The 24,442-nt window shown below is 34.9% G+C and overlaps 1 protein-coding gene across 2 annotated transcripts in view; it reads left to right on the top strand.

The window, feature by feature from the left end:
- The window catches only part of Far1 (fatty acyl-CoA reductase 1), a 57,179-nt gene that overhangs the window by 20,108 nt on the left and 12,629 nt on the right, over positions 1-24,442 (top strand). Inside the window, exons 3-10 of one of the 2 annotated variants that reach the window (XM_042691326.1) lie at positions 4,862-5,057; positions 7,655-7,830; positions 14,771-14,950; positions 16,886-17,063; positions 17,946-17,990; positions 18,120-18,238; positions 19,120-19,187; positions 21,327-21,498. In XM_042691326.1, coding sequence (XP_042547260.1) covers positions 4,869-5,057; positions 7,655-7,830; positions 14,771-14,950; positions 16,886-17,063; positions 17,946-17,990; positions 18,120-18,238; positions 19,120-19,187; positions 21,327-21,498 — 1,127 coding nt within the window. In that variant the 5' untranslated portion in view covers positions 4,862-4,868. Of the gene's footprint in view, positions 1-4,861; positions 5,058-7,654; positions 7,831-14,770; positions 14,951-16,885; positions 17,064-17,945; positions 17,991-18,119; positions 18,239-19,119; positions 19,188-20,850; positions 21,023-21,326; positions 21,499-24,442 lie in introns of both variants that reach the window. The other variant, XM_042691325.1, reaches the window with a different exon arrangement.

Raw genomic sequence — 24,442 nt, 5'->3', positions numbered from 1 at the left:
TGTAGTAAATCACAATATAGGAAGCTACATATAGATCACCAGTCTCCACTTGACTACAGTACCATATTGGGTAGTTCTGGGCACTTGACTGCTTTATGAACATGAAAACATTGCTAAGGAAGCAGTCCCTCAGGACATAGAAGAGAAGTACATCCCATGTCAATCTCAACATTATTCCAAGAAGGGAAACCTGTCAAACTTCACTAAGAAAACTCAAAGTTTATTCATCAATACTTTTATATATAAGTAACTATATGGCTTTTAATCTAAAATGCTTGTAATCTAATAAAGAAATAGAATACGTTTAGCAAGATTAGCAGGAGTACCCTTACTACAATTTTGTCTTATTTATCAGTTTTTTTTCTAAGTAAGGCTGAAAGTGAGTTAAGACAGGTAGTAAAGAATGGCTAATTGAGAGAAAAATTTGTACTTTCAAGTACTTTTGGTTGTGCTTTGTTTTTACCTTTTTAATCCCTCCTTTTACTTTAAAAGGGTGGGGGGGATAGAATAAGAAAGTAATAGTGGGAATCCATATCTACTTCACATGTTTTTCAAATAGATAACATGTACAACCATTAGTAAATCCAGTTTCTATATATTGGGAATATTTTTATATACATTGAAATGAAAACATTTGAATAACCTACTTGAAATTATAAAATCATTCTCTACTGTGCACCTGAACAAATAGTCTTATATAAATATGTATTATTTTAGATCATTTTATGAAGTATAAAATGTTTACAGTTTTATATATTTATTTGTTGGTGTTAATTAGGTGTTTCTCACAATACTAATAAACAAGTAAATTTGTAGTGAAAAAAGTATATTATGTGCATGTATGGAAATATCAGTGAAATCCTTTTGTTCAGTTAATAAACACTAATAAAAAAAGGAGTAAAAATTGGATTGCTTCTTATAAGAGTATAAATAATGTGTTCAGGGAAGGACATTAAGATATAGCACTTTTTAATGTAGGAAATAACATCTTTAAAAAATAAACTTCTTGCTGGGTGCCGGTGTCTCATGCCTGTAATCCTAGCTACTCAGAAGGGTGAGATCTGAGGATCATGGTTCAGAGCCAGCCCAGGCAGGAAAGTCCGTGAAACTCTTTTCTCCAATAACCACTCAGAAAGCTAGAAGTGGTGCTGTGTCTCAAGTGGTAGAGTGCTAGCCTTGAGCTGAAGAGCTGAGGGCCAGTGCCCAGGCCCAGAGTTCAAGCCCCATAACCAACAAAAATAAATAAATAAATAAATAAACTTCTTGCTGGCTCACCCCTATAATCTTCAGTAGGGTAAGGTGTGAGGTATAATATTAAATATTATAATAAAAATAAATATACCTTTATATCTGGGTTCTTTAGCTAATATTTGAGACCTCTTTTAAGTTCATTGTTGTGTAGAATTTATATGTTATACAGCTGGTGGGTTGTTGATACTTTTCCACTTTTAGAATGTTGCAAATAATACTTCCTTGAAATTTTGGTGCCAATATATTTGATATGGGGGAGATTTTATCATGACATTTCCACTTATGTCTGTGTATGTTTGTATCTTGTATTCCCAAGAAGAAATAAATAGTTTTTGTAAATGATTAGTAACATTATGATGTCTCTAGTTGCTCTGTATTATTGACTACAAGTTTAAGAACAACAGTGGTTAGAGGGATTTCATGCATATGTTGTACCTCTAAAATTGCTCTGTGACGATAAAACCTGATTTCCTAACTTAGGTAATGGTTAGGTATTTCTCATAATACTGATAAGTAAATTTGAAGACTTCCAGTCAGTAAGAGTATGTATGCATGTCAATCCAGAGACAAAATAGCTTTTGATCCTACTTGGATAATACTTTATTTTTTTGAGCCTAAATAATTCTTGGCTAAGAAAGAATTAAAACTTTTATCAGGAAAGTAGAGAGGGAAGGAAGGAGACTTTTTTTTTCAGACTATTTTGGAAATATTGTGGATTATACCATTTGCTGAAGGATCACACTGTCACAGATATAAAGAGAAAATGAATATGGCATTGTAATCATATTTCTAGTTTTGAGAGTTTTGGTTTTTGGTTTTTGGTTTTTGTCAGTGTGGGGCTTGAACTCAGGGTATGGGTGCTATCCCTGAGCTCTTTTGCTCAAGGCCTAGTACTCAACCACTTAGAACCACAGTCCACTTCCAGTTTCTAAGTGGTTAGGAGTCTCATGGGGATATTTCTGCCTGGCTGGTTTTGATCTGCAATTCTCAAATCTCAGCCTCCTGAGTTGCTAGGATTATAGGTGCTGAGCCACCAGCAACCAACTCGTCTTGTTTTTGTTTTTAGCATATTTATGACACTTAATTCTCACACAAATGCTCTGAGATAGAGGTGTATGGATCTATGTACTTTGGAGATGAAGGAATTATGGGTCCAACTCTGACCTTCTAGGTTCAGCCCTAAGGTTTATCTTTTGCTATTAACTAAGTAAGCTAGAAAGTTTGTTTCAACCAAGCATACCTTATTTATCAGGAAGCAGTTTATATATTGGCTGAACCTGATCTTCCAGTACTGAGATGAGATTTGTTTTCTGTGTAGAACAGTATCTTTCTAGCTGTTCTAATTCTGATGATAGTTTGAATGTTTGTTGTATATTGTATGTGTTCTGTTAGCATGTTAATACATTCATGAATGAGATTATTGATGCACCTATAGAACTTCATCTCATTTACTGCTGGTATCATGAATGATGTTGTGTCAGCACCTGTCTGTCATATTGCTTGGTCTATGTCTGTTCAGCTAAAGATATCACTGATGATGATGATGATGATGATGATGATGATGATTAGTATTTGGTTGTCCTGGGGCTTGAACTCAGGACCTAGGCATGGTCCTTGAGCTTTTTTTGCTTAAGGCTAGGGCTCTACTACTTTGAGCCACAGCTCTACTTTTGGTTTTCTGATGGTTACTTGGAGATGAGAGTCTCATGGACTTTCCTGCCTGGGCTGGCCTTGAACTACAATTTTCAAGATCTCAGCATCCTGAGTAGCTAGGATTATAGGTGTGAGCCACTACCCTGGTTTAGAGTCCCTTTTATAAGAACTCTATTTCCACTCATGAAGTATGGTAACTCATTTGTGCTTAATATTTGTTGTAAAAAATTCATACCAGAAAATGTTCAGGAAGCTGGACACCGATGGCTTATGCCTGTAATCCTACCTCTTCAGAAGATGGAGATCTGAGGATCACTGTTCAAAGCCAGCCTGGGCATGAAAGTCCCTGGAAGACTCTTATCTTAGCCACTCAAAAACTAGAAGTGGCATTGTAGCTCAAAAGTGGTAGAGTGCTAACATTGAGTGAAAAAGCTCAAGGACAGTGCCCAGGCTCTGAGTTCAAGTCCCATGACTGACAGCAACAACAACAAAGAAAATGCTCAGGAAGTTAGCTATAACAAACAAATCTAGTATGTAATTTTCATTAATAGCTATCAGATTTTACTTGTATTATAGAATTAGTTTTCATATCTCTCATATGAAGTTATTAGCATTTTAACTTTAATATTATGTAGCTCTAATTAGGCCTTCAGTTATTGAAGTTGTAAACTGAAGCAGTTTACAACTAGAGTTCTCTTGTAATTGAGACATTTTTTTTGTGAAAAGAGGACTCTATTAAAAATTAAGTTTGAGTGCTGGAAATATAAGCATTTACCATCATACTGGCCATAACTCAATCTAGTTCTAAGCAGAGCAGGACATATAGTCAACCTATTTGTTTTTTAATTTGTTTTATTTTGTTTTTGACTTAACAGGAACAGGTTTATTACTGCAGAACAAAGTGAAAGTACACACTTGAGAGGGGACACTTGGCAGGCATCTCAAGAAAGAATGGCTGCCCTGAGAGTCCCAAGCCCTCAGACTTTGATTGGAGTCTGAAAGGAAGGATTTCCCAAGAAACTGGAATAGTGTGTCATTAACCTCTAGAAACTGGGTTTTAAAAATATTTAGCGCCAGTAAAGTTTTTTGGTGGAAAAACAAGAGGGTTATGGGTCATCAACTCCTCCCAGAGGCTAGGTGGAGAGATTTTGGCTTTGGATAGTCAGACGATGGTCCAGTCTTCTTTTTGTGAGATATATTTATGTTGTATGTAGCAATAGTTCCTTCATTTTCGTTGTTTCCAGATATTCTGTTGTATAAATAAAGCAGCTTATACTGTTAACAAGCACTTAATTTTTGGCTAACTGCATGTATCCTGCCTCCCTCCCCCACCTCATTTGTCATGGCTGTTCATTTATTTTGTTAGTGGATCCTTTCTACTGTTTCAGTGGGATTTGGATTGGAAGGTTAAGCTAGCCTATGTATTATGCCTTTTTTTACAGAAGAGAAATAAAATACCATTTTGGATTTATTGTAACCAATAAACATGTAGGAGAAAGGACTGATAATCATAGGTATACATAACACCTCCAGTGTATACTAGCCAGACAATTGAGTCTTACTGCTGATTTCTATTCAGTGTTATTCTATTCTAAATTCCTTAGGGAAGAGAAGAACACCATTCCATTGTTTTTAGGGCTTAACTGAGATTGAATAAAGATTTGGATTCTTATTGTTAGAAGGCATTTTTGACAACATTTAGTACATTAAAGAAACATTAGCCCAGAAAAGGTGACTTGTCCAAGGTAACCCATGAGATAAACAAGGTTAGAATAAGCTGCAGTTTCTTCTTTCTTAGCACTGTACTACAATGAATCAGAGGTTAGAGTCCCATTTTGCTAATAGTCAATCTTGACTTATGTCATTCTTTTAAAATATGTGACTAATGAGATTTTTTCTTTTTGTGAGATTGAACATAAATCCTTTAACTAATGTGAAGTTGTCTTGTTTCTCTTAGGGTCAAAATGGTTTCAATTCCAGAATACTATGAAGGCAAGAATGTCCTCCTCACAGGAGCTACTGGTTTCCTAGGAAAGGTGCTTTTGGAAAAGTTACTGAGGTCTTGTCCTAAGGTGAATTCAGTATACGTTTTGGTGAGGCAGAAAGCTGGACAGACACCCCAGGAGCGGGTAGAAGAGATCCTTAGTAGCAAGGTAAGTGTGGAAAATGATCATTGGCAGGAGTAAAAAACAGGTGCTTGTGCATGTGATTATGGTAAACATCACCAGCTTGGTTTTATTTCTTCAGTATCCTAAAATCATTATTGAAAAACATTGTAGCTAAATTGTTAAAAGACGGCAATAAATTGGATACAATTTACAAATAAGTAGGCAAAAAAGCTTCTATAATGGGAAACATTTTCTAATAAGTTTTAATAACCTTTTGATTAAAACATTTAAAGTATGGTTTTAGAATATTTGAGGTAGGTTATTTGTTATTACTGTATAGTAGTCTTCAGGTAATAATTAGGTAGTTTTGAACCACCTGTTGTATGTGAAATTATGTTTGATTTGTTTCAAAATTTCTAAGAACCAGAATTGCTCCTCATAACAGTATTGGGGGTAACGAAGACATTACTCCCTTTTCACAGATGACAAAGAGGTTATATAAAATAGCACATTTCATACCTTTAGAAAAACCGATAAGAAAAACAAAATAAGCTAGAATAAAATTATCTTAACATTAAAATATGCTTGCTTGTAAATTCTCTCAAAATGAGTGCATTCATCTGACGTTCATTGACTGTAAGCTTGAATTAGAAAGCTCTAAGCTCAATTAGTACTTACAAAAAACCCACTGTGTTTCTATCCTAGGCCTTGATCTCTTCTTACTAGGTCCAGTGAGGTGCTTACAAAACCTGCTTTGTTTTATGTGAGTTGAATGGTTGGCTTTAAGTTAGATTTGAACTCATGAGGCAAGTACTTTGCCACTTGAACCATACCTTCAGTCCTTTTACTCGGTTTATTTTTCAGGGATAGTCTCTCCTGCTTTTTCTGGAAGCCATCTTTGCGCTAGGATTCTCCAACCTCTATCTTCTGACTAGTGGGATGACAGACACAACACTATCATGCACTGCTTATTTGTTGAAATGGAGTTTTACATAACTTTTTTCCTGATCTAGTCTTGAACCTCCTGATTTGTCTCTAGCCTCTGGAATTATAAGCATATATTACCCCAGCCTGATCTTTTGAGATAAGGTCTTTCTAATTTTTTTACCCAGGCTATCCTTAAACCACTACATACATAGCTGGGATTAGAGGCTTGTGGCACCATGCTAGTCCTTGAAAATAGCTAGTTTCAATCTTAGGTTTTCATTGCTGTTGCTATCTGGATGATCTCTTCTACTCTGTGATTAGTACCATCTATGTTGGTCTGTCTTTCTCTCTCCCCTCAGAATTCCAGACCTACAAAGTCAATCATTTCTTTTTTTTTTTTTTTAATTGCTCACACCTCTTCATCAAGGACCAAGTGCAAGATATAGTTTCTCGTATCACTTCCCAGAGTGGCCAAACACCACCATCTTGTCACCATCGATATTAAGTATAGTGTTCTCTCACATCCCACCAGGTGTTTGGTTTTCATCTTCAGCTAAGTCAAGGAGCTATGTGCTTTGCTTATTGCTTTTCTTTCCCCACAAGTGGCTTTGATTTCACAACTAAAAGGGAATAAGGAAGTTAATTCTACTTTGGAAAGTCAATCATTTCTACTTAGACCTTTCTTCTTAGGTTTCATATAGGCACTATATGAACCAACTCAACCATTTCTAAGACTGAACTTGAATCTTCAAAACTGTACTGACTTTTTTACAGTGTTTCCAATCTAGTGAATTTATTCACTTAACAAATATTTATAAAGACTGCCTTGCCAGGTTCTCTGATATATGATAATTTACTTAGCAAAATAGATGTACTTCCTGCCCTAACACAATTTTCTGCACTTCTTACCCTTCAAATCCAGTAATTGGTCAAGTCCAGGTGTTGTTGCCTCTAACTATATAATCTCAAGGCCCCTTTTCCCTCATCAGATCTCAGCTCGAATGTTTCTTCTGAGAACAGCCTATATGTAGTGTTCTTAAGCTGGATAAATAATTTTTCCTATTCCATTTAATAAGTATTAAGTTAGTTAACTGCTATGTGTTAGTCCTCTTTTTTATATCTTATAACACTGCATTCTCATTGTCCAGGCACTCATATACTTTTTACCACCAACATCTAAACTTGAAGGAAAGTCCATTTCCTTGTTTTCTTAAATATTTAGTTAAATCTTTTTCTATTTAAGAAGGACCCAGGGAAGAGTGAAATAGTGAGGAATGTTAGAAGGAAGATAGATACTAAAGATATGTATGTAGATGTACTTTGGAGAATAAAAGCAAAGTAAGTATTACATAAAGTGATAAATTAAGGTTTGGAATTTAAAAATCTGAGTGAACATTTTAAAGTTTATCCTAATGTCTACAATGATGTCTGTTTTGAGGAATAATATAATTACTCAAGGCCTTTCTAGTTCATATTGATTTGCAGACAACTGGCTTGGTGGCACATTGCCTGAGGTCTTTGAGTCTCAAAATTCCATATCTATAAAGTTTGGATAATGGGTGTTTTTTCTAAGAAAAGCACTTAGGAATTGTATTTTGGTAAGTTTTTTTTTTTTAAATAGTATTTCTTGGTAGGTAAAAGAGGAGAGGATATGTAATGTATGTTAGAAAGTGGAAAAAACAATATTCCAAAAATGTACTTTCCTTCTTTGAAAGCTCTTTGACAGATTGAGAGATGAAAATTCAGATTTTAGAGAGAAAATTATAGCAATCAACAGTGAACTCACCCAACCTAAACTGGCTCTTAGTGAAGAAGATAAAGAGGCCATCATAGATTCTACCAATATTATATTCCACTGTGCAGCTACAGTAAGATTTAATGAAAATTTAAGGTAAGTACAGATATTTATGTAATATTTGAACTTCATACTAGAAAATTTAATTTTAATACTATATTTTAATGAAATAGGTATATTCTATATTTAATTTTATATTTTAGTGGAAGTGATTTAAAACTGTCCACCCAAGTCCTGAGATGATGGATGTAGACCACCACACATGGTAGTCTGCAATTTTAGTCAGTACATTATTTTTTCCTAAAATTAATTAATACTAAATGGTCACCGTAACAGATTTTCCTCCCATATTTCCATCTTTCATTATTTTTTCCATAATCAAAAGAAGAATTCACATGGGTATATGAAGCTTAGTGTGTTTTTGAGAAAAAAAAAGATTTAATTGTGGTCTAGGCGTCATTGACTTAAAGGAGAAAATTAGATGCTCTTAAAGGGGAATTTGACTTGTTAATAGACAGAATTAATTAGAGTGAAACTCACCTAAGTAACCTTTACAAGAAGGACCACATTACAGTACTTGTAGGAATGTAGTGAATGGTCCCCTTAGGTAATGAGCAAAGCTGCAATTAAGTGGGCCTCTTTCATTATTTCTTGTTTTATTGAAAAGATCATAGGGAAAGGGATAGATATTAACTGTTTTTCTCTTCCTTGTGAAACATGCATATTCAGTGACCTACCTCTAGATAGTACATGAAAATTACTGTTTCTGTAAAGCAATTTTAATGAGTGTTGACATCTGAATGGTAATAGGACAACAATAAATTTGGGTTAGACATTCTAAAATACCGGAGGTAGGTCTATAATAGTTACTCTCAGAACAGTTACTCTTCATAACTATGTTCAATTAACCCACAAGTATAAAATGGCACAAAACCACAAACTTGTACTGCTAGGTTGGGGCCACATCCAGATTTTACTACATCATGTACAATATCTTGGAAAGAAACCAAGAGAAGTTACACACATATTGAAATAGTAAAAAATTGGTAGCAAGAATGATAATCATACTATCAAAAAGTGAGGGTAATAGAGTTATTTAAGTAGTAATGAGGTCTTGTATTCCTAAGGTAGGGCAGGAGCAGTACCATTGAGAGTAGAGATGTAACAGGAAACTGAATACCATAATGAGGACAAAAAAAATAGTCTAAGGAAAGCTTGGATGGTTTAGGGAAAACTATATCTGAGGTTTTAGAAATGGAGTTAGTTGGGCTGCAAAGGTGGCTCAGTGATAGAGTGCATGCCTCGCACACATGAGGCCCTGGGTTTGATTCCTCGGCACCACATAAACAGAAAAGGCCAGAAGTGGCACTGTGGCTCAAGTGGTAGAGTGCTAGCCTTGAGCTGAAGAGCTCAGGACAGTGCTCAGGCCCAGAGTTCAAGCCCATGACTGACCAAAAAAACCCCAAACAAACCAACAACCAAACCCCCCCCCCCAAAAAAAAAAAACAAAAGAAATGGGGGTAAGTCTGGGTTATAAAGGCCCAGAACATGTATATGGATGAAGGTTTCCAAAAGAAACAGAAGTAAATATTTATGATTAGAAAAGATTAAGATTAAGGAAATGCTTTGCAAACTTTAGAATGTGTTAAATCTTAAGATTTACTTGAAAATGCAAGGAAGGGCATGGACCCAATCCTAGTTTTTGGTGGTGATTTTGTGCTGACTGGTTGTTCTGGTTCTTTTTTGGCCTGCGAACTTGTCTTCAGTATTGGCATAGAAAAGTCTAGCATAAAAACAAAAGTATTACAGCTATTACCTGCCCTTTTCTATCCTCAAAATAAAATTAAATAAATAACTGGAAAATGTTTTAAAATACAGACTCTTGGGCTGTACTTGCCAAATTCTGACCTTCTATATGTGGAATAACACCCTGGAATCCTCATTTCTAACAAGAGTATTGTGTGTGTGTGATGAGTCGCTGTTGGACTTTATTTTGATTGTACCTTTAGAACAAGTACTCTGAGAATAGGCTTTAGAAACATCTTTAAAAGTACTGCTCTGGGGCACTGGTGGCTCACACCTGCTATGCAGGAGGCTGAGATCATAGTTTGAATCCAGCCCAGTCGGGAGAGTCCCTGATACTTATCTCCAATTAACCCCCAGGAAACCAGAAATGGTGCTGCGGCTCAAAGTTGGTAGAGTGCTAGCCTTAAGTGAAAAAGCACAGAGACAGCACTCAAGCCCCAAGTTCAAGTCCCACAACTATTCCCTCCCCTTCCCCCCAAAAGATACTGTTCTTCCTTGAGATTGATTTCATAATCCATTACTGTTATGTTACTGTGGTGAGGCTTGCTGTTGGTTTGTTTTAAGCAGGCTTTACAACAGTGATAGGATCTCATTCAGTCATTTTTCTCTGGGATGAAAAGAGTGGGAAAAAGACATCAAAATAGCTTGAGGGGCTGGGAATGTAGCTTAGTGGTAGAGTGCTTGCCTAGCATTCATGAAGCCCTGGGTTCGATTCTCCAGTACCACATAAACAGGAAAGGCCAGAAGTGACGCTGTGGTTCAAGTGGTAGAGTGCTAACCTTGAGCAAAAGAAGCTCAGGGACTGTGCCCAGGCCCTGAGTTCAAGCCCCAGTACTGGCAAACAAAACAAAAATCCCATAAAACACATAGCTTAAGGAACTTAATTGAAATGTACTTTGCAAGAAGTCATTTCAAATCTTGTTAAGTATCTGACATATGACCCAGGAGTGGTTTTTGAAGAACTTGGGTTATCTGTAGAGGACAACAAAAAAATTGATTATCAGTTCAAGTTGCTTATTTTTCTTTTTCGGGGGTGGGGGGGGGGTTTGGGAGGGAAGGAGTGGTTTCTTTCTACTTTAGCATGGGACTATATCATAATTTGCTCAACCTGTCATTTACCAAAAGCCTGTCTTAAAATGCTTTCATGACTCATTGTAGCCAAAATATAATGATAGTATTATTTTTGTTCAGTACTAAATACTTTCTGATCTAACACTTAAGAGCCTGAAAAAATGAACTTGCAAAATGGAGTAAGGTTAACTGAGTACAAAAGTGGCTTCAGATTTGGGCTGTTAGGTACAAATGAAGTAGAGAGAAGCAAGGCACAGACGTGTGTGTGTCTCAAGTGGTTCTTTTCTTTTCAAATGACCCAGAAACACTATCACCATCCTCAAGATAAGTAATAGAGTATCCCTTGTGAACTTGGACCAAAGCATTGCTCTATCCTCATTGTTTTGCAAAAGAAAATAGCACATTCCCTAATCCTCCTATAGCTAGTTTTCTCTCTGAAATGTCTTTCTTACTGGCTATCCATTTGAGCAGATCACCATCCTCCCACCCCCACCCCCAAACACACACATACTTACTAGGGAAAAGAAAGTACACACATGATTTTAAGTCCACCACTTCAATTTCAGTTAAATTTTTCTTCTAGTGATTTTTTTTTTTAATAGTACCTCAGATACTATTAAAAGGAAAAAAAAAAAGGTACAGGAGAACTCTGTGTGTGTGTGTGTTCTTTCATGAGTTACTCTTTGTTTCTGGTGACCCAGAACTCACTGTCCAGTTCTAGGGAACTTGTAACAAAATATTCTCAGTATACCTCTTCCCAAACAGTATCCTCCCCATTCTAATTGTTTTGCAAACAAGATAGACATCAAAGTACTGCTATAAAATCAGATGGGCTAGATTCTATCTGCCATATCCTGGCCTTTCTTATTTTCAGTTTTTGTAAAAACTTCCTTTTGATTTCTGTGTTAATGTATATTGTTTTTACCTAACTGTGAACATAAACTTTCTAGTTTTTCTTTTTAAATTTAAAATAAAAAAACAACTTCCATATTTTCAATTTTTTTTTTTTTTTTTTTTTTTTTTGGTCGGTCTTGGGGCTTGAACTCTGGGCCTGGGCGCTGTCCCACAGCTCTTCAGCTCAAGGTGAGCGCTCTACCATTTGAGCTACAGCGCCACTTCCGGTTTTCTGGTTGTTTATTGGAGATAGGAGTCTCACGGTCTCTCCTGCCTGGGCTGGCTTTGAACCGCCATCCTCAGATCTCAGCCTCCTGAGTAGCTAGGATTATATGTGTGAGCCACCAATGCCCAGCCATATTTTCAATTTTTAATGTGTATAATTTGAGTATTTTAATGACATGATATTGTCATATTGATATATAACAGTCTGTAACTTTGACTTTGTATAATGAACTTATTGAATTTTCATTTCTTTTTTGAAAAATCTGAGTCCAAGTAAGTTATTTCTTTGAGAATTAGGCTAATTAGATATACAGCACTTCTGTAATTCAGATACTTTTTCACAGTTCCCTTTAGATGAGTAATACTAATTTGCAGTATTACCAGGAATGTAATAGTCTTCCTGTTTTATTATTTGTATTGTATCCCCCTTTTTATTAATTTTTAATTATTCAAAATTTTATGTTTATTGTGTAGAACACTTGGTGTCTTGAAATACATGGAATGACTAAATTGAGCTAATATATGCATAGCTTCACATTTTTGCTGTACAACATTTAAAATCTGCTTTTAGTGATTTTCTATAATACAGCATTAACAACTATGGTTACCATGTGGTGTAAAAGATTTCTTAATCAACCATTACAAAATAAGAAACAAAACTACTCACCCATTCTTTATCTTAGTATTCATTGGCTGCTTCTTTGGAGACTATTAGGAATAATACTAAGTTCTTGCTTGCTATTTTATTTTTATTTTTATTCTCCAGTATTGCTGGGGCTTATACCAGAAACTTGCACTTACTAGTTAGGTAAATGTTCTGCTACTTGGACTCTGCCTTCAGCCCTTTTGCTTTAGTTATTTTTCAGATAATGTTTTGTACTTTTGCCTGAGAGCCAGTTTTGGACCTCTTCCTCAGTCACTCTACCTATACCTTTCCTGTAGCTGAGATTATAGACATGAGCCACACACAATATGTGGCTTGTTCTTTGGGGGTAAGGTCTTACTGACTTTTGCCAGGGCTAGTCTCAAACTGCAGTTCTCTTAAATTTATTATCTAAGAAGCTGAGTACTGTTTCCATTTATAGGTGAGGAAACTGAGGCTCCAAGTGATTGAATAGCTTTATACCTTAGCTCTTAGGTAGACCACACCAACATTTAAACTCAGTCTGATTCTAGAGCTTTCTTCATAATCCTGCTTTACATCACAGTGTATGCATTTTTGTATTATTCATAAAGATTTCCACCTTTTCATAGTTTTTATAGGATTATTTGAATGGCTGTATTCTTTATTTAACCAGTTCGTTCATGGTGAATATTTGGACTCGCTGTGCTTTTGTTATTAGTAGAATGCTTCATTGAATTCTTTCCTGAATATATGTTCCTGCTTTTGTAAAATTTACTTTACATGAATTCCAAGAAGGGAATGTATAGATCATTTTGGATCTTACATATACTGTTTTAACAGATTTATTGTAGTAATCTCTGTAAATCTCTCACTTTTTTTTTTCTGTCAGTCCTGGGGCTTGAATTCTGGGCCTGGGTGCTGTCCCTCAGCTGTTCAGCTCAAGGCTAGTGCTCCACCACTTGAGCCACAGTGCCACTTCAGGTTTTCTGGTGGTTTATTGAAGATAAGAGTCTCATGGACTTTCCTGCCCAGGCTGTTTTTGAACCGTGATCCTCAGATCTCAGCCTCCTGAGTAGCCAGGATTATAGGCGTGAGCCATTGGTACCTGGCTTTTTCTCACTTTTACATCTTTAAAAAAGATGTAAAAGAAACGCAGTGTGATTTCAGGATGCAAACATAAAAGCAAAAGACTGAAATTATCTAAGGGTATATATACCAGAAATAAAGCTATGGCTATATATCTAAATCTAGAGCTAATTGGATATACATCTAGAGAGATGTAGATGTAGATCTATATATCTATTTTTATCTCTCTATGTAGATCTGTCTATCTATCTATCTATCTATCTATCTATCTATCTATCTATCTATCTATCTATCTATCTATCTATCTATCTGTCTATCTATCGTTTGAGCCAGCACCAAGACTTGAACTCAAAGCCTTATGATTTCTCTCAACTGTCTTGCTCACGGCTGACACTCTACTACTTGAGGCACATCTAGGCCACCATTTTTCTGATTAATTGGAGACAGAGTCTAACAGATTTTTCTGCCCAGGCTAGCTTTGAACTACCATGTGCCAGGTCTTTGCCTCCTAAGTAGGTAGTATTACAGATGTAAGCCACTAGCACACAGCTTGTATTTTTATTTTCTAATTCCTACAGTGCAGTTTTATTTTATAATAAAAAAATTTGTTTTTATACACAACTGGTAGAATAAATATACTTATTTTGAAATAAAATACACAAGTCAGAGCTAAAGGCTAAATTGTAAAGAATCAAAAACCTGCCAGCCTATGATCATAGCTACTTGGGAGGAGGATCACAGTTTGTGGCCAGCTTATGTAATAGAAAGATCATATCTCAATTAACTAGGAATGGTAGTGTACAGCTAATACCAACTACTCAGAAGATGAAGGCAGGATGATTGCACTCTAGCACCAACATCTTGCAAATGTGTGAGACCCTATTTGAAAAACAAGCTATAAAAACAGAACAGGAGGTGTGGCTCCAGTGGTAGAGCACTTGCCTAGCAAACAAAGGCTCTGAGTTCAAAGCGCAAACTGCTCCAAAAGTAACAGGTGGAGGATACAAACATCCCTCTGTTTCTATCTTTTTTACTGAAAATAGATTTACTTATTTATTTAGTTAATATATTTTTTGTCGGTTGTGAGGCCTGAACTCTGGGCCTAGGCGCTGTCCCTAAGCTCTCAGCTCAAGGCTAGCCCTCCACCACTTGAATCACAGCACCACGTCTGGCTTTTTCTGCTTATGTGGTGCTGAGGAATCAAACCCAGGCCTCGTGCATGCAAGGCAAGCACTCTACCACTGAGCCACCTTCCCAGCCCTGGAAATAAGATTTTTAAACAAATACTAAAATAGGTTGTCAATATTTCATTGTCATTTCCTTTTATAGAGATGCTGTTCAGTTAAACGTGATTGCTACGCGACAGCTTATTCTCCTTGCACAACAAATGAAGAATCTGGAAGTATTCATGCATGTGTCAACAGCATATGCCTACTGCAATCGGAAGCATATTGATGAAGTAGTCTATCCACCCCCTGTAGATCCCAAGAAGCTGATTGATTCTTTAGAGTATGTTTGTTTTACGATTTTAAACATTGTTTTAAACTTTGGATCCAAGTCTATCTGTTTTTCATTCTCTTCTTCAACACATACAGATACTGACACATATGTACCCAGGACTTAAAATTTATATCTTCCTTTATTCAATAAGTTATTGTTAACCTGTGTTCTTATTGTATAGATTTATATCCGTTTGCTGGTGATGTCAGTGTAGGGCTTTTATTTTTTACAAGGAATCATTTTCATGATTTTAGGGGTTTTATTTTCCAGGTCAGCAGGTCATACTTTCTTATGGAGACCAAGTATTTAATAGCAAGATTCTAATTTATTATAGTACTACTTCAGTATCTATAGAGAGCTTTTAAATTATTAGGGAAAAAGAGCTATAGTCCTTTCATTCATGTCCCTAGAGGTTAATTCATTGTCCCTACAGTATACTGTTAAGTACATTTTACTTTCAGTAATTACTATATAAATTGGTATTTGACAAATGGGGGTTAAATGAAGTATGCATACACCATGGTCCTAGTTCTCATTTGCTCCAATCTATGCTTTTTTTCCATGTGAAACAAATAACATTAGGAGAGAAAAAAATGAAGAAAGAAAGAAAAAAAAGAAAAAGAAGTTCTTTTGTATAGGCTACAATTATAAAAATATTTCCAGCATTCTTTATATCTTGACATATTTGTTAATCTTTATATCTCTGCATGGGATGTTTTTCCTCTTATTCTGTCTCTCCTTAGGTTCCTTTGTTCTCAGACATTCTATTCACTTTTGAACCTACCATCCTCTGCTTTCTCTGAAATAAGCACACAAGTCCTTTAAAAAAAATTAAAGAAGACTTTCCTGTTAATCATTATGAAGAGGCAGATTATAAAAACAATTGAGATTACTGAAAATTCTTTTAGCAATTCTCTGGCTATTTTATGACTATTTCTCAGATGGTCCTAAATATATACTTCATTTTCCTCACAGGTTAGTAGACAGAGTGTTTACCATCTCTGGGAGAAAGTTAGTGTAGACATTAATGAATGCATATTGTTTTTCTTGGCATATGCAAGGAAATGAAAAAGAGCTTGTAAACGAAATCTCTCTTCCTTCATTCCTTACTTACAAGAATCTCTCTAACTAAAATATAACCTTAGATAATTCATGGATTTGCTCTGTAATTCTAGTGACCAAAATCTCCCACAAAGTTGTTTACCCACCTTTCAACTATCCATGTTTGTAAAACTTTTCTCTTCTGTAGAATTTTTCCTGAATTGAATAGCTTTCTCCCTTCAGTTTAATTAATATTCTTGTTCTTGTTTATGCTATTAGTTAAGTCTCACTTGTGGGGATATACAATTTCAATGGTTTACTATGTAGATTATTAGGCCTTTTATATTAACTATAAATATTGATTACAAATGTATATAATTATCATGTTACTTTGTGTTAAGTGGTTATCTATAAATCTAAAATTCCTAATCTGAAACATTGAGACAAGATATATTTTGGGATTTATTTCAACTTTGTAAAGGAAATTTATGTACTCTGTAATATGTAAGTTTGAAAGATACAATATGAAATAACTTCAGTTTAGCCTGGGGTGCCATTTCTGTTCAAACACATAAGAAGTTTATTAATATTTAAGCTCTAAATAGTATTTTTAATCTTCCCTAAATCGGTTGAGATAAGGTTTTGATATTATCATATGATTTATGAAAGAACAATTTTCAGATGTTTTTGGATATTGAACTTGCAGATAAGGATTTGTGGAAGAAATATCTGTAAATTGATGCTTAATGAAACTATCTTCTATTTTTAAAGATAGTGAAAGTTACTGTTAAATCATTGAGTCAGAGCAACGATGGGTTTGGAGGTGCAATGTTCAATGAAGTATTTTTTATTCTTTAATAAAACATCTGGAAATACTTTTATATACATTTTTTTGTTCACCAGATGGATGGATGATGGCCTAGTAAATGATATCACACCAAAATTGATAGGAGATAGACCTAATACATACATATACACGAAAGCATTGGCAGAATACGTTGTACAACAAGAAGGAGCGAAGCTAAATGTGGCAATTGTAAGACCGTCGATTGTTGGTGCCAGTTGGAAAGAACCTTTTCCAGTAAGTTATTAGAAACCTTTAAATAATTGGAATTGAAAACTTTAAATCATAACTGAATAAAAAGAGTTAGTGGTTTGATTTCAGAGAGGTACTGCTGAATGTGGCTTACTGTGGAAAAACTGATCATAGGAAGACATAGTATTATTAATGCTTTTATTTTTAATGCTATCTTCGGTTTATAGAAATATAGAGCAACATTTTAAAGATAAATTAAAAAAATTGGGATGTCTTAAGTAGCAGAGACCATGATTTCATTTTCTTTTTATTACCGAAAAGAGGTAGGCCCTCTAAGAGGTAGATCTCTACCTGTTCTGCTCAAAAAGCCAAGAAAGGTATAAGAGATTGTTTTTGATAACTTGCTCTTAAGAAGAAACAAGATGTTATGGTATTTGAAAATTCCTACAATAAAAGAAAGCAGAAATATAAATGAATACATAAATAGATACAGGAAATACTTAGGTCTATATAATGATAGTAAATGATAGCATCTCTTGTTGCTTTGATAATTATTGTTTCCTCTTTTCTTCAGCAAATTGGCAGAGGGTTTACTATCATTTTTTCCTAGTCAGGGTACTGTATTAATAAATAGCATAAAACCAAATGTAAATAAGCTTCATTTAGCAAAGGTAATTGATGGTATACAGTCCTTTTGAAATTCCTTTTGTAGTTAGGAAAGAGTAGGTAATCCCTATTTAATCATTTATATTCACAAAAGAAAACTACTTCTAATTGTCACTAGAAACAGTGTTATGGACTACATCTAGATTTTTCTGGTTTATGGAAGAAAACTAAGTGTATATTTGAGGTTTGGATTTCAAACAATAAATCTAGGTTTATATTAATTCTAAGTTCCCTCCCCTTTTTTTCAATTTTTGGCATTAGGGATGGATTGATAACTTTAATGGACCAAGTGGTCTCTTTATTGCGGTAAGTAAACTTCATGATTTATTTGATATTTGTATAACTTTATATGTGTGTATATATATATGAATGTATATATACACACACGCACTTTGGCGTATATATCTTAAGGTGTTGTTTTTAATTTCAACAAAGGCAGGGAAAGGAATTCTTCGAACAATGCGTGCCTCCAACAATGCCCTTGCAGATCTTGTTCCTGTAGATGTAGTTGTCAACACGAGTCTTGCGGCAGCCTGGTATTCCGGAGTTAATAGGTATATAAAGTGACAATGTCGCTTATTAAATATATAGTAACTGAGAAGGGAAAAAGAAGCTACTAATGTTAATTAACCCATTAGTCCTGATAGTACCATACAGTTATATAATTCTAGGCAGTATCACTGCCACCTGTACAGGTTGGTATATCACAGGCAATAATAGCAAGTCAGCCTATCGATAGTAATGAATTAATCTTAATTTTCATGAACTATAAGAAAGAATACACAAGTTAATTAGAATTAAAAATGAAAAATAAGTTCTCACCAAGGGTGATATAAACTTGGTATAAATTTGACATTTATAAAGAATTGAAATTCATAGACAATGGTTACATGTGTTAGCTAGTTAGAGAAGCTTTAATCATCATTTAATTATGATCTTTTGTTATCCCCTAAAAATCCTTCTAAGAGGTAGTAGTAGCATTTGCAAATAATAACTAAACTTTGTTTCCCATTAACTTACTAAACTTATTTTTGAAGTCACTAAATAATAAAAAAGGAGGAAAATGAACCTATGAATATTTATTTTTGGTAAAAGGGGACTTAGTCTCCAAGGAAAATTAAACAGGAAAAGCTGATTTATTTTTATAAATTTCTGATTTATTATTTTTATAAATGAAACACACTACTCATAACAATGCAAGGAAGAAAAGTGTGGGAAGAAAAAAATCTGCATTTATTATTTTTTAGGGCACAAGAGGGATAAAGGGCAGTTATAGTCATCAAATTAAAACTAATCCTTAAAGGATAGTTTTTTTATGTAATAGTGAAACGGTACCCATCATCCTTGTGTTTTCCCACTTTAATATTATGTAAGATTTAGATTGGACAAGTTTGTCTGCTTCTATGTTTCATTACTTTCATCTTTGTTTTTGCAGACCAAGAAACATCATGGTGTATAATTGTACAACAGGCAGCACCAATCCTTTCCACTGGGGTGAAGTTGGTATGATTTTATCTGTTTTTGAATGTTAGAATGTATCTTAAACAATTTAAAATAGTCATTGAGTTTTTAGTACTAGAATACCCTTGAGGCATTTAGGCCACTAAATTACCCTTTTGTTTTAATTGTAATAGTCATTTTAGAAGTAATAAGCTACACTGCAGCACTGCTTTGTGGTACATTTTTCATAATATTTCATAAAAATAGCCTGTATATTCCTATCCACTATACCCTTTTGCCATCTGCAGCAACCGCATAGATTGTCTATGGCACGGGAACAGTGCTTTATTCTCCCTTGTGAGCAGCCTGAAACTTGATTGTGCCAATTTGTAGGCAATATCACTTCCATCTACAGGAGTTTGTATATCAAGTGGTTAATAAAGTTATAAATAGAGGAGTTAGGAAGTGGAATACATTTTTCCAGAATATATTCTGGTGACATTTATTAATCTGTTTAGATTCACAGATCTGCAGCAGTAGTGTGTATATGTTAACTAGTTCTTAAATAAAGATAAAATAATTTAAGAATGTTCAGTAGAATCGCTTTTAATTGTTGGATGGTGACTCAAATTTAAAGTGAAATCTATAATATTTAGTAATCATTGTCAGTTGCTAAATCAATTATTTGGTAATTTATTTAGCTCTCATTTTACTTCTAATTGAATAATTTTTGTTATCCCTGCAGAACAATTTCAATTTCAAGCTAAAAACTGGGACTTGAACCCAAGGCTTACAGATGGCAGGCAAGCCGCACTGAGCTACATCCCTACCCTATGTATTTTTTTGAGACAGGGTCAAACTATGTAGCTCAGGCTGGTCTGGAACTCGACATGTAACCCAGGCTGGCCTCAAATTTGTAATCTTCTCACCTCCCAAGTGTTGGGATTACTTGCGTGGGCCACCATGCACAGCTCTCTTAAAAGTAAATATTTAATAACATTTTTCCTAGGGTTTTTCCATGGCATTTTTGACCATTAGAGAATGTAAGAAAAAGAAACGTGTACTTTTATACTATTTTTAAGTAATACTATTTCAAGAATATATAAATACTTTGAGTTTATTATGCTGTAAAGTCTTGTGAAAAAGTCAAATTTACCATTATTTTTTAGATAATATCTCGATATATGTGTCCATTAAAGTACTACCATAGAAGATACCAAGTTTGATTGTGTTGGCATTAAATAACCTGAATAAATTACAGTAGTTTAGTTTTGGGTTGTTTTAAGCTTGTTTGATGTATGCAAAATTAAGCAAATTAATCATTCATAAGCAAAGGATGGTAATTTCCTTTTCTTTTTAAGTGAGTACAGTAATAAGAATCTGGAAAGAGGAACAGAAAGAAAGAAGCTCCCGTGAAAAGTGAAATATAGAGAGTGACATTGTAAACTGACATAGGTAAAACATTAAAAAGATTTTTTAAGAGTGAATTTTAGAAAAAATTCATTCAACAAATTAAAATAGTGGTAGTTCAAAGACTTCTTGAGTCAGTATCAAATACCCATATTCTCTTAGCTACAACAGAGAGTAGAAAAGTTTATTTTTTTTAATGATTGCCTTCTGGCATCTTTGGTGAAAATATTTTGCAGTGTAAAAACATGACTTTTTTTTTTTCAAAACTTGATTACATGGTTATTATCAAAGCTGTTACACAACTTTTCTTCCCCAGAATACCATGTAATTTCCACTTTCAAGAGGAATCCTCTCGAACAGGCCTTCAGACGGCCCAATGTAAATCTAACCTCCAATCACCTTTTATATCATTACTGGATTGCTGTAAGCCATAAGGCCCCAGCATTCCTGTATGATATCTACCTCAGGATGACTGGAAGAAGCCCAAGGTAATGGTGACTAGCTCTGTCTTATCTGTTCCTCTGACTGTTAAAACAACCATGCTTACACTAAAATGCACATTAACTCTATATCTGTTTATGCTTATGATAAGGCTTAATGGCCTTTCGTGAATGAGAAGACTTGAATTTAAGGCTTTGTCACAAAAACAAAGGTAGTGTTGTAAGTCACTAATTTAATCTAAAGTTTGCATGATAAACTATTGTCATGTGTTTGAATTCTAGGTTTAACTTTAGGTGCTTTTCCCAATAATGAATAATATTCAAAGTGCTTTGACGCTTATTTTTCCTACAGGCTATTATCTAAACCATTCCTTCAAGATGAATCCTTTAAACCAAGTGGTCAGGCACCCCAATATTAAATTCTATACCAACAACCTATTGCTTCATTATTGGAAGGGTGTCAGACATACAGTACCTGCATTATTGCTCGATCTTGCACTCAGGTTGACAGGTCAGAAACCGTGGTAAGAAGAATAGCAGTAAATGCCCTATGTATTGGTAAGGTGGTAGAAGCTTGCTGGAGAGACAAAATGTCGCTAGCATGAGCTTTACCTGTAGCATTACTAACCTGATTAATCACAATTACAATCAGGATGTTAGGACATTTCTTAGAAATGGGAGATATTTGGGGAGACTAATTATGGATGTGAATTTATTGAGTCATTAATTTCTCCAAAATCCCATAAAAATAAGAAATATCCTACATCAGGGTTGTCATTGTTATTATAAGCTGAAATTGAGTCCTTTTCCTATCACTCTTAAAAATCTAGGGATGAGTTTTTACAGGGGATTAAGGGTAAACTGTTACACTTTAAGTGGACGGCATAGTTTATATGAAAAAAAAAGGGTGGTTCTAGATTAATATCTTGAAATATCTTAGCTGCCTATTCAGCTTATAATATGGTAATTACAGTTTTTGACTAATTTTCCAAATTGGGAATGGCATAGTTAGAAAAAAAAGCTAAACAGAAAACTTGTTATTTTCTTATCATTGTAATAGTCATTATTTCTTTTTTCTTTTTTACTTTTTTCCATTGGAACCTCATATAAAAAGTTCTGCTGTTTTAATCACACAATTATAGGAAAAACCTGCTACAAAAGCATTTATTTTTATAACTACATTGGCATTACAGTGTTGCTGTTAGTTGGAGACTTCAGGATTTGAATATGTATAAAGATGCTGATTATAAAACTTTTATCAACAGCTCACAAAATAGAAGTGAGTTATCTGCCACTTAAAATATATTAGGATTTGAGTTAATTGTAGGGATTTTTTGTGGATTCACTTGTTCATGTCCCTAACCCTATTTGTTACTGATTGAAATATTTGATTGTTAGAGTAAATTAAACTTTACTAGAAAAACCACTCACACATCCAGGTATAAAGCACAAAGAAAAGGTTTATTGCCAGTAAAGAGGCAGGCGAGACCCCTTCTCAGAAGGGAGAAGAAGTGCCAGCTATTGCCTCAGGTGACCTTTTATAATCTACAAGGTTTTGGGAATCTTGCTGCCTTATATGGTTATAGCTGCCCCAAAAGAGTGCCCTTACTGGTGACCTGTACAACTTGTGAGATTTAGGGGATCTTGCTGCCTTATATTGTTATAGCTATCCCAAAGGAGAGCCTTCTCAGGTTAGTGGGTAGAGGCTAATCATTTACTGCCTTTACTAAATGGACCTAGTGTTGCCTAGGGAAAGAGCATGCTGAGCTATGAGAGAGGAGCCTATTGGGCTAACATTCCCCACTCTTTAGTGTAATAATTGGATGAGAGCATCAGGTCAAGAGCATGGGCAAAGATTGTTTCTTCTGGAGCTGATGGCTAACATTGACAAATATTGAATCAAATAGCTTTAAAGAAAGCATTTTCAAACTTTTCTACAATGCTCTGAAAAAACAACATTTTTCATCAGTAACATTGTTTTTGTAGCTAACAATCAGATGAAGATTAGTGAATGATAGCAGTGTATAGTCTTTGTGTTAATAGTTACAGTGTAAAACAGAAAAGTCAAACAAGTAAGATAGATTAGCATATCACGGTGCTTTGCAGAGAAAGCTTATCAGTAAATAAAAAAAATAGCCAGAGTCCACTAAATGAGTCGGAGTCTATTCCTGCATAACAAATTATCTCAACCTTAGTGCTTAAAATCACAATGGTCATTTTATTATCACTTTAAATTTATTTCTCAGGAATTTGGAAAGGAATCAGCTGTACTTATTTCCTTATGTTGCGTCAAGATTACCCCATGTAGGCTCTTTACAAAGCCTAGTGGTAGCTTTAAAGGGAATAAATGTCTTCAATGGCAGCAGAAGGCTTCAGAAGGCAGTCGAAGGGATGGGGGAAGGGATACCTTCAGCAAATAAAGTAGAAACTACAGTGCTTCTTCTGACCTACTTAAGAAAGTTACGTATTTTCACTTTTGCATTGTTTCTTAGTAGTAAGTATATTATAAATCCTAGATTTCAGGAATGATGATATAGACAACAGTCAAGGTCATGTTTTAAATGAGCAGATAATGTAATTTCAGACATTATTGGAGGCTACAGTCAACTACAGTCAAACTTCTGTCTGTCCCACAGAATTCACATTTCTCCCACTTTGAAAATACAGTTGCTTCTCCACCCACATACCTGCATCATCAGCTTGAGGACAGTGTTTTTGTTATTTAAGTTAGATCCAGATGAAGATAAAGCTGTTTAGGAGTGGTAGTACAAATATAGTTTCCAAGTATTAATTGGAAAACCTGTTAACTCAAAGCAAGTTACCAGCTATCCATATGCTTTCTATATAATGAAAGATAATTGGCATCAGACAATGTTGTTGCAAAATGAAGAAAGTATGAGGCACACAGTAAACACGGATCTATAGCAATTCTAAAGTCGAGTCTGAATTTCTAGAATGGGGCTTCTACTCTCTGGGTTTCTAAAGGCTCTTGGTTCTTCCCTATTTATGTTTTTTTTTTTAGGGGGGGGGGTCCAGTCGTGGGGCCTGAATTCTGGGCCTGGGCACTGTCCCTCAGCTCTTCAGCTCAAGGCTAGCGCTCTACCACTTGAGCCACAGCACCACTTCCGGCTTTTTTCTTTTTGCTTATGTGGTGCTGAGGAATCGAACCCAGGGCCTCATGCATGCAAGGCAAGTGCTCTACTGCTGAGCCACCTTCCCAGCCCCTATTTGTGTTTTTTCCCCCTCTTCCCATTAAAAGAACATGGTCTATGTGTAAAACTAAATAGGCTACTTACTCTGATTCTTGCCATAAAAAAGTTAGAGTCTAGGACAAGGGTCAATAAACTTTTATTTTTATTTTTTTGTAGAAGGCTATGTAGTAAATACTTTAACCTTTATGGTCATATTATTTCCATTACTAGTTTTCAACTCTGCTGTTAAAAATGAAAGCAGCCATATACAATATGA

Source organism: Dipodomys spectabilis, unplaced genomic scaffold (assembly GCF_019054845.1).
Source record: "Dipodomys spectabilis isolate Male_0828 unplaced genomic scaffold, ASM1905484v1 ptg000145l, whole genome shotgun sequence".
Lineage (NCBI taxonomy): Eukaryota > Metazoa > Chordata > Mammalia > Rodentia > Heteromyidae > Dipodomys > Dipodomys spectabilis.
Note: the sequence above shows the minus strand (reverse complement) of the source record. Positions and strands in the feature narration are given on the sequence as shown.